Genomic DNA, 11,334 nt, shown 5'->3' on the forward strand with positions numbered 1-11,334 from the left:
GACGTGTGGGCAGTGCAAGTGATACAAGATGTGGTTTAATGGTCTAGTGTGTAACATTTAGGAGGGTTTATTGGCAAAAATTGTAAATACAACTTCATTCTTTATTCAACCCATGTGTATTTAGTATAATTTACTAAAGACAATATTGTAAATAAAACTTGTCGTTTATATGTACTTTATATTTACATCTTGTTCCACCATGTTTCTACATTCTTCACGGTTGGACTGTAATGTACTTCACTCAGGACATAGCTGAAGACAATCTCTCTGTCTCGGTCTCGTGCTAATCAACACTAAGATATATAGTTTTGGACATGGTGGCTTTTAAAACAGCCCCTACAATTATTTAATTGTCAGTTAATTAAATAATAAATCAAATCTGTTGAAAAGACAGTCCTGGCTGAGGTAAGGTAGTTAATCAAACAAAGACTTTTTAGACTTTGTAATTCACTGTTTCTGATCCATTCCAAACAAAATATTTCAAATACAATTTGTTTTAACCCTTAAAAAATAACAATAATAATAATAATAAAAAAAGTGAAAATCAAGGTTGGTCTTTTGGAATCAGTTCCACTGACAATCACCACTTGTTTTAGCACAAAATCACAACAATGAACATGGATCACATGAGTCTGAGTCTGTGTAGAGGTTCCTCAGTAAAAAACAAATAAACACATTGTGTGCATTGAAACACTTAGAAACAGATCCAACACCATTACAGGTAATTAGAGAGGACTGCGTGATAGCTACACATTAGCTGTGGGGGGATGATGGTGGTGTACACTGCAACTGCACACCAGCACCTGCCCGGAAGCCGGAGCTCAGGGTCACGGGGTCACCTGCCAGGAGGCCAGGGCTCAGGGGTCAAAGGTCACATTCTAGACAGATGTGTCCCATTGCTAATTGCGGACTCAGCTGCAAGATCAGAGCTTACAGGTAGACAATGCATTTAATCACCCAATGACAACAAACTATAAGTCAGTTCTACTGCTCAGAAACCTAATCACTCAGTTCCTGTCCCTGTCCGCCCCGTGCTGCAGCTGTATACACACAGACTCCCTCAGTCGGGTCTAATAGTACTGCTTGACAGAGCCCCACATTCAGATGAAGCGTACAAGTAATTGTACCTAGATTCTGTTCATGACAACTTAAAGAGTTCATTTTAAACATGAACAAATAACACCATCATGAAAAACAAGAGTGAACAGTTTGAACCACATATAAATACCTGAGATTATTAATTGGGATTTCACTTCTGTGAAATTGAAAAATCATTTCGTTTTTTAGCATACAGGTGCAGTTTTAGGTAACACTTTCTTTTACAGTCCCCTAATTACCAGGTCTTTACCTGGTAAATTCATGGTCACCTAAAAGTCTTACTCTGTAATTACCAATGGTAATAAGAAAGTAAATACAATGAAACTATGGCCAACATACTGGGCATTTACCTGGTAACTATAGTAAATTATAGTGTGTTATTGGGTAAATACTGTGGGTAATAACGAGGTAAGTACAATTAAACTATGGCCAAAATGTTGGGTATTTACCTGGTAACTATATAGTAAATTATAGTGTGTTATTAGGGTTATAAGCTGGTAATAAACAGGTAGCTACAGTCCCCTAATAACTAGCTATTCACCCTGTAAATATATGGTAACAAAAATGTTTTACTAGGTATTAGCCTGTAATAAGAAGGTAAGAAAAAGGAAACCATGGCCAAAATACAGGGTAATTACCTGGTAAATTAAATTGTGTTATTGGAAAATTACCACTGGTAATAAGCAGGTAATTATTTCCCCGTTATATGTATGGTAAATCAAGATTGAGTTACCAGGTAAATGTCCAGTATGCTGGCCATAGTTTCATTGTATTTACTTTCTTATTACCATTGGTAACTACCTAGTAACACGTTTGTGTTACCATGAATTTACCAAGTAAATACCTGGTGATAAGGGGACTGTAAAAGAAAGCGTTACCCAGTTTTAATGCCAGTATTTGTTCTTAGCTCCTAGAAGGATACTTTGAGTTTGGACGCCAGACACACACACAAAACACCACTATGTTACTGGCAAAACGCCTTTCTAGTGCTCAAAATGGCAGAGTATTTTCATTCAGCTGTGGAAACATTTGTGTAATTTAATAATCAGATCAAAGTTGACTCGATGTTCAAACGTAACCGGAGAACTGATCATGGGTCAGTGAGAACTTGGGACGTCCATCAGCTGGTCCATGAGAACAAATGGAGGGCTGCGAGTCGCTGCCATTCTGACGGGCCTGGACCAAATTCCCCAGCTGGGTGAGACTTCATCATGACTGTGTGTGTGTGTGTTTGGATGTTCAGTCAGGATACTTTACACAGTCATACAGTATCTGAAATTCAGGATCGCACTGATCGACGAGGCTCAAAAACGCTGGTGAGAACTTGAATACATGTAGAGATATAGACTATTACCATGAAGAACAGGTGTTACTAGACAAATACTTGATATTAAATGAAATGTTTATCATTTTTGATCTAACCTTAATGTTAATCCAGTATGAACCACACAACTGTGTTTTTCTTTTCCTCCAAGCAACAACCAACTGGATTTCTTTATTTTACTTTTTAAGTTTTTGATGTACATTTTGGATTCATTTCTGCTTTAGTGCAAACCACAGGCAAGTAAGTTGTTGTGGTGACTCATAAATTCTGTGTGGCACATTGTTTTGTTTATTACAGATTTAGAACAAAGCTCAAAATCTACATATTAACTGTCTTGAATTTTCTGTTTGTTTTTTTATGCTGTCAAATTTTCAAATACTAAATCCATATTTGTGTTTAAAATACGAATAATAACTAACTAGCAGGTTCATACATTAATTAATGTGTGTGTGATATCTTCTTGCCATATCATCACATCATAGTGCTGTATGGTTTTTGTGCTTCACATTCTGGCATCATTTCTGTTTTTATTTTTTATTTACAGTAGAGGGAGTCACCAGGAAATAAATGCACGTGCACCCCAAGGGTCTCATTCACACAAATGGCGAGCAAGGAGGTTTGTATTGTTTTGTTTTGTTTTAGCTCATTTCCTACAGGTGACCACGGTGACACAAAGAGCATTTACACTGACTTGTGGTCATTAAAATTCTGGACATCTTGCCTGTGTGTGAAAATGCTGCGGTTCCCGGTCCTTTGACCCTTACAAATAACGGGTTAACATGATGTACTAGAAAGCATGTCTTTCTATGGACAAAAAGTCAAAAAGGTAAATATTTATACATTGTAGCTAAAGGTTGACTGATATGCTTATATGCAAATATAACTTTTTCATTGATTTCAGTCAATAACAATACTCATGGTCTGTTTACTTAATCTATATGTTATGTCTGCACTGCAGTGCAATCATATACTATATTTAATAATAGAAATAAATACATGTAAAAACAGGTCATCAAAAACTTGGGGTGAAAAAAATTCAGTTTCAATTACGTAAATAATGGGCCGATAAACAAGCAACCATTGCCGGTCCCTCTACTTGGAGCCACTCATTCATTTATTTTACTTTACATGTTTTCCTGTGAAATGTAACTAATATGTAAATGTCACTGACCTGGACACAGAGCCATCTGACAGCCACACTCCTCACCTCCATCCTGGCTGCGGTGCTGGGCTCGCTGCAGATCGGCTACCACACCGGCAACGTCAACGCTCCAGCCAAGGTAAGCACATCACACGGGACCTGAAAGAGAAAAATACAAATCCTCATTCATCATCGGAACATCATCATTTCCAGGTCTGAGAAAAAATGTATGAACTCCATTAATCGAGAAAATCATGAAAATCATCCTTTCAGCCCTACACGACACAACAACTCAGATTATTGTATTTTTTCTTACAATTTCTGACAACAAGTTGACAGTTTTGGTAAAAGAAAATGTAAGTTTTCATAAACTGCTGTTAAATTAAGTATAGTTCACCAAGATAATCAGTAGATGGTGGAAAAGTGAGGGTCAACACAGAAGGACGAGAAAGTGCAATTTGATGATATCCAGAATTTTGAGCAATTTGAGGAAAGATGCTTACAATTTACTCCGTTTAATCTAAAAGTTAATCAAAGCACTTTATAAGTATTATATTTTTTAATATACTGTTTATTGAAATCCATACAGAAAAAAATAAACATTTTGTGATATTTTTTCTCTTCTGTGAATTTCTCAAAGATTTCCAGCCCTATTTGTCCTAAATCTAATGATTCATCTTTTCTTTTAATAACATTTGTTGGTCAGATCATTGAAGAGTTCTTTAATCACACCTGGAGAGCCAGACACAACCAGTCAATTCCAGATCACAGTCTGACTCTGCTGTGGTCGCTGTCGGTCAGCATTAAGGACTTTGGGGCCTTGCTCGGTTCACTGGGCGTCAAATATGTAGCAGATTCTTACGGAAGGTAAGTAATGGGGGGATAAGGTTTGAGTAATTTCCATATTTTTTAAAATCTTTTTGTTTCCTCCCCTCCAGACGCAACTCCATCCTGATAGTGAACGGTCTCTCAGTGGTGGGGGCTTGTCTGATGTTTGCATCCAAAGCCAGTGAGTCGTTTGAAGTGCTCATCCTGGGACGTTTGGTGTTTGGCCTGTTCTGTGGGTTAGTGATGAGCCTGAATCCACTCTACATCCAGGAAGTGTCTCCCACCAACCTGAGAGGCGCCTTCGCTACGCTCAACCAGGTGTCCTTCGCCACAGGAATCTTACTGGGAATGGTAAGGACCACATATTAGGTCAAGGTCATTTTTTTTAAGTTGTTGATTTTGGTCCTTTATGCTCAGAGGCGCAGTTTGCGAACAGGCAAGGCAGGCAACTGAAAAAATATGTTTTTTTCAGTTATTTACAGTATTTTATTGGTCTATATATTTATATTGTTTTATAATGTGGGTTCTTTACAGTGTAATGTATTTTTTTTTACTTAGTTTATATAGTTTTTTAAAAAAGCTATTTACAGTATTTTATTGTTCTTTACATTAATATTTTCACATACTTTTTAATTACAAGGTTTTTCCATGTTATTTCATTCATTTTGAAAAAACATTTTTTTGAACTCATATATTTTTCGTTGGTGTCAGATTATTTATAACATAAAGGGGATGAACACTGGTTGGAAGGGCCCCCTGGGAATTTTTGCTTAGGGCCCCTACAGACTCTAGAATCGCCTCTTTTTATGCTTGCATTAAATCAGGGGATTAAAAAAAACCCAGGAGAGGATGTTTTCTATCACTGGATCTCTTTTTTTTTGCTGTCAATATTAAAAGGTGCAGGCAGGGTTTGTTTTTGAACATTTGTTGTGTCTATTAGATATCAAGGTTTGCTTCTAATTTTTAAATTAAATGTACTTGTCTTCTGCAGGTGATTGGTCTGGAGACGATGCTCGGTACAGAGCATTACTGGGCCATGATGTTGTCTCTGTCTTTGATCCCAGCACTTACCCAGTACCTGGTTCTACCTTTCTGTCCTGAGAGCCCGCGATACCTGCTCATCAACCGGGGGGAGGAGAGCAAGGCAGAGTCTGGTGGGTGCAAGTGTCACTGGAGTTTCACGAAACTAACTTGTCCTGTAGTATTTTCAGTTAGTCATTAAACTGGAGCTCAGTATCAAAAGCAAAGGTCGATGATGTCATAACTCAACCTTTCCACAAGTCTTCTCAATGTTTGGTGTATTTCCGTGACAGTACAGCACCACATACAGGCCTAGTTTACATACTGCAGTCACATGGGATATCTTGAAACGATGGAGATGTTTTCAGCCAGCACCTTCACTTTGAGGCATTGTTTGAATGTTGCAGCTCTGCTGAGGCTGAGAGGCAGACCAGAGAAGGTGTTAGCTGAGCTGGAGGAGATGAAGGAAGAGGCCGCACACACTCAGACTGGTGTCACCATCCACGAGTTCTTCAAGAAACGCAGCTACAAGCAGCCGATCATCATTGTCCTCATCGTCAACTTAGGCAGCCAGCTGTCCGGATTCAACGCGGTGAGTTGTAGGTTTCACAGAAGGCAAAGTTCTTACTGGTTAAATATTATTTAAAGGTCCAGTCCATTAACAAGGGTTTATTGGCAGATTGAATATACTATCAAGAATTATTCTATAAGTGTGTCATAGGTTAAATTGTTTGGTATCTATAGCCTGAATAAGCATTTTATTTGAACTTTTATTATTTTCTTTACGGAGGCCGCAAACTTACAACGCCCATGTTCCTACAACAGCAAACCAGCCAGAGTGTGTATTTCAGATTTCAAAGATGCATTATACACAAACAAATAAGAACAATATCCTTTCTATTTTGACAAAGACAGAGTCAGTCAATTGTAGGGGCATTGTGTCACTTCCAAACCCAGAAAAGTCCCAGTAGCTCACTAACTTAATAAACATTTCTCATCTTTTCAACCAGATCATCAATTATTCCACCAAAATGTTCCAGGCCAAGTTTGATGAGGCCAAATACCTGACTCTTGGTGTGGGAGCTGTCAATGTGACCTTCACTTTGGTAGCAGTAAGTACAAAAAAACAGTGGTGGTGAGCCTATTAAAATGCTCACAACATGATTTACGTAATAATTATTATTTTGGCTCCTCAGGAATTGAATCAATAACTTTAAATCTACTTGAAATACAAGGTATTTTGTTGATTTTACCACAAAGTTTCACGAATGCTTGGCCCACAGATAAAGTGTTGTAAGCATTTGCTCATGAACGCTTTTACAGCTCAAACCACAACAGGATAGTGTTGCAATTTAATTCACCGCTGTGTTATTCTTTCCTCTGCAGTTCTTCCTGATGGAAAGGGCAGGGAGGAGAAGGTTGCTTCTGACTGGTTTCATCTCAATAGCAGTGTGCAATTTGTTAATGACCATCGTCGATTCTGTCCTGGTGAGATTATTTCATTCTGTGCAACTGCTCCTTTCATTTAAACAGGACATTTTCCATTGAAGAAAATCTGCCATTTGCTCAAATCGTTAAATGTTTGTAACTAACAATTATCTTCATTCTGGATTAATCTGTCATACTTTTCTTCCTTAATGAGTAGATGTTATAGATACGATTCAGAAAATGGTGTAAAAATTTACATCTAATGTTTAGTTTTGTGTTTACTGTCGTAGAGGAACAAAGACATTCACGTTCAATATGCTGTAATCACAGAAGTATATTGTGTTTTATTTAAACACTCAAACCATGAAAAATGATGAATCATCAACATAGTTGGCAATTAATTTATATATCAATAATAATCAATTCATAATCAAATGACAGAATATTGTACATTGTAACTAACTAATAGAATGAATGAATGATCATCCAAAAGTTGATTTCATAAATGTATTTATTTTTTGTATGCCTATTTCATGTACTCGATATTGAGTTCACTGCAGTGTAAATGTACAAGAATTATTTAAGTTAAGCAACTGTGTAATTCATTTTTGATGTAAAAAAAATAAATCAGCCAAACATATCGGCCAAAACAATTCTGGTATCATACTGTACCGGTATTTCTAAATTCTGGCATCAGCCACAGAAAAATGCATTATAGTTTAACCTAAAATGTAAACTTACCGGGTGTGGAACACAATGATGGGCAGAGTGATTGATGAAAATGTTGCAACATCACTTTATCATAGCTGTCTGCTTTTACAATGACATACATGAACCATCCTACTGAGGCTGACTTGTGTCTCCCACTGTCCAGTATCTGGCCCCAGGACTACGCAGTCTGCAGGTCCTACTGGTTTTCTGTCTGATTTCAGCCTACGAGCTGGGTCCTGGTCCCATCTCCTGGTTCATCGCAGCCGAGCTGTTCGACCAGCCCGGCAGACCCATCGCTATGGCCTTCACCAGCATGCTCAACTGGGGAGGGAAATTTGTTCTGGCTCTGCTTTTTCCTCCCTTACTGGTAGGTTGATATAGCTGGCCTGAATTCTCTTTGGAGATGATTTCATGTTTGCTTTTGTCACTGTGCTTACAACCTATAAATCTATTCACTCTGTTATATACATATGTAATGATTACTAAAGAAATACATAAATCTGTTGAATGTTAAGTATGAACCTACAGCTAAATCCTTTAAAAACAGTGATTAAACACCAACGACAGTTAGGTCACAGAGTGGTCCTGTTGCACATATATGTGAGTTATGGAGGTCTACTTACATATATTAAGTTGTTTTTATGGTCAAAATCCTCCTAGTTGATGTAAACGAGCCGATTAAAAATCTGTCCTTTTCGAAGCGCTTGTCAGTCGAGCTATTTTTAGCCATAAATCTCGCCCGAGAAGACAGAGTGTGTTGTGATTGGCCAGCCAGCGTAGAGCCTTCCCACCTGTGTTGTGATTGGCCAGGTATCTGGAAGTGACGTAATCTATCACGTCAGCTCTCAGAAGCGCAGCTCCCTCTCTGGAGCGGTGGATGCATTGCTACTCATTATAAAAACATTGTTTTAACAGTGTTTAAAAATAGCTTCGTCACGACTCCCCGCCGCAGTCCCTTTATGACTTTAAACCGGAGTCAGACCCAGAGTCAGAAGACACTGTTGCTCGTGAAACACCTCCACAACGGACGTTATTCTTCTTCTGCGGTTCAATGTACGCAACCGGATGTGCCCGGACTACCGCCCGGAGCAGGACGATCGGTTGTTCAGGAGAACCGCTGCTTACGTAACGTTAACGGGATTTTCAGTGATCTCGTTGAGCCCCGAGATTACAGTAAAACACAACTTTCTCAGCAATGGCTGAACTGTTTGTTTCGAACCGTCAGGCTTCATAAACAAGGTAATGACGCAGATACACACCAAAAAAAACAGCGATAATAGGAACTTCCGGTCTAGTTCCGCTTTAACATTTAAACAGCAGGAAAAATGGCAGAGCTCTTCCTTCTCTCCATTTTCTTCATTCTCTTCTTCTCCTTAGTTCTAAATAGTTTACATTATGATTTTGTGGTGAATCTACAATATCTACTATATGAGAAATAATTGCAATGTCACCCATTATAATCTTAACTCCAGTTTTAAAGGCTCGAAATAGGCATCCAGGACCTTGGTGATTTGCAAATGGATGTTCACAGATAACCAGGCTCCTATTGGATGATATCAGCTGTCAATCACACTGATGTCCATTCACAAATAACTATGGATATAGATATTTCTCTGGCTGATGCAGATTTTTAGATGTCAGGGCAGCTGTTGGCCGATAACTAATTGCTATTATTTTGGCTCATATATTTAGCTTTACACATACAAGAGCAAATGTATGTGTAATGCAGCAAATTATTTACAGCCACCTAAAATAATTTTGAACCCTTTAATCCTGGACCCTACTAGTGGTGCCAAAAGGCCCACTAGTAGCACTGGTAAGTTATGTTTTACCTCAGTGCTACTACTAGGCCAAAAACACTATTAGTAGTACTAGTGGACACTTTTGCTCTTACTAGTAGTATTAGTAGTACAAGTAATAATAGTAAGAGCAACCACTAGTAGCACTAGTATGGCATTTTTAGGCCAGAATGTCTAAAAGTGTCCGCTTGTAGTACTAGTAGCGTGCAGATGTCAACTAATGCATAAGTAAGATGCCAAAGTTAGTGTGTGCGCAGAAAAGTTTTACATGTTACAGTATGTCTTACTAGTTGCATGTAGTCGTGCACTTATAGTGTGCAATTGCATACTAGTGTGCCAGTTGCGCAGTAGTTGTGTATTGTGTCATACTAGTACAGCCAAACTCCTTACATGTGAGGTTCAGAGGCTCACTAGCAAGACAAACCTTCCACTAGTTACACTAGAAATAAGAAGTATCTGTCACTAGTAGCACTAGTTGTTGATGTTACTAGTACAACTAGTATGGTGCAAAAGTCCCCCACTAGTGCTACTAGTGGATATTTTGCCACTTACTAGTGCTACTAGTACACATTTTGGCCCTTAATATTAGACATTTTGGCTGTTAGTAGTAGTATTATTAGACATTCTGACTAGTTGTACACTAGTTCTACACTAGTTGTACTCGTAGGGTCACAAATGCCATACTAGTACTACTAGTGGACAGTTACAGGTACATACTAGTTAACACGTGGTGGGTTAATGACAAAATCCTCAGTCTAGATTGGCCAGCACTACTTATTTTGAATTGTAGAGCCAATAGTCTCAATGAATGCTTCTTTTCTACTGTCCCATTAGCATTTTGTGTGAATAGTGTTACTAGTAAGCACTTTGGCTTCTTATAGCTCAACTAGTGAGCATTTATGCCCTTATTAGTACTAGTAGTATGGTCCAAAATATCCCAACTAGTGCTATTAGTGGTTGCAGTTGCTCTTACTAGTAATACTAGTAGACAATCTGGGCCTTACTAGTAGTACTAGTAAGGTAAAAAATAAATAAAATAGTAGTACTAGCTATGTCAAAACATCTTACTCGTCCTACTATTGTATTTTGGCTCTTACTAGTACTACAAGTTGGCATTCTCAATGTTACTAGTAGTACTAGTAAGGCAAAACATACCTTACTAGTACTACTAGTGGACATTCATTTTGGTACTTACTAGTAGTACTAATGATGTCAAACATGCCTCACCAGACTACTAGTGTGTCTACTAATATGGCCTAGTGGTGTTACTAGTGCAGCACAGTAGTTTATTAGTAAGGTTTGATTGTGCACTAGTAGGCCAAAAGTGGCACTAGTAGTGAACAAAAACGTTACTAGTGAGTTCTACTAGTGCGCACTTCTACTAGTGTGCCAAATTGTCTTACGAGTGAGGACAAAAAACGTTACTAGTACATGGACCGTAAGTCTGATATCAAGGTAATCGAATAGACGGCTTTCCAAAGATATCAGTGTTTGAATGGGATCTTAACTCCGGTAAATCTGGTTTAATAGATAATGATTAGATTAAATACAGTTAAAAAAGTATTGGTCTGTTTCTCCCTGATCAGAAAATCTGTGGTGAGTACATCTACCTCCTCTTCATGATCGTGGCTCTGCTCGCCTTCATCTTCACCTGGATTCGCCTGCCGGAGACAAAAGGTCGCACATTTGATGACATAGCAGAGGAGTTCAGAGGAGCAGAAGGCATTCTTCTGGACAATAAGCCTGGATTCAACACTTTTACCTGATGGATCTTTCCACCTGTAGTACCAATCATAGTCATACTGTTAAAGGGCCAGTTCACCCTACTAAAAAGTCTTCTTTAATATGGTATGGTACAGATAGGCATATGAATGCAACTAAGTAACCAAGTTTTAACTAAGAGATTCTGCTGTTCAGCAGCGTTGAGTCACTAAACCTTGAGTAATTCCCAGAGTCTAAATCCAGTCTCCACAAACAGAATCTGA

The 11,334-nt window shown here is 38.3% G+C and overlaps 1 protein-coding gene across 1 annotated transcript; it reads left to right on the forward strand.

Moving 5' to 3' along the window:
• Positions 1-3,582: 3,582 nt before the first annotated feature.
• Positions 3,583-11,115, forward strand: slc2a1c (solute carrier family 2 member 1c; the record flags this gene model as incomplete). The annotated part of the gene is made up of 9 exons (XM_083886823.1): positions 3,583-3,702; positions 4,270-4,430; positions 4,502-4,742; positions 5,383-5,545; positions 5,819-6,003; positions 6,422-6,523; positions 6,798-6,899; positions 7,714-7,917; positions 10,936-11,115. The coding sequence occupies 9 exons, from the start codon at positions 3,583-3,585 to the stop codon at positions 11,113-11,115; spliced, it is 1,458 nt and encodes a 485-aa protein (XP_083742949.1).
• Between the last annotated feature and the right edge of the window lie 219 nt (positions 11,116-11,334).

This window comes from Microchirus variegatus (genome assembly GCF_963457635.1).
Source record: "Microchirus variegatus genome assembly, chromosome: 3".
NCBI lineage: Eukaryota > Metazoa > Chordata > Actinopteri > Pleuronectiformes > Soleidae > Microchirus > Microchirus variegatus.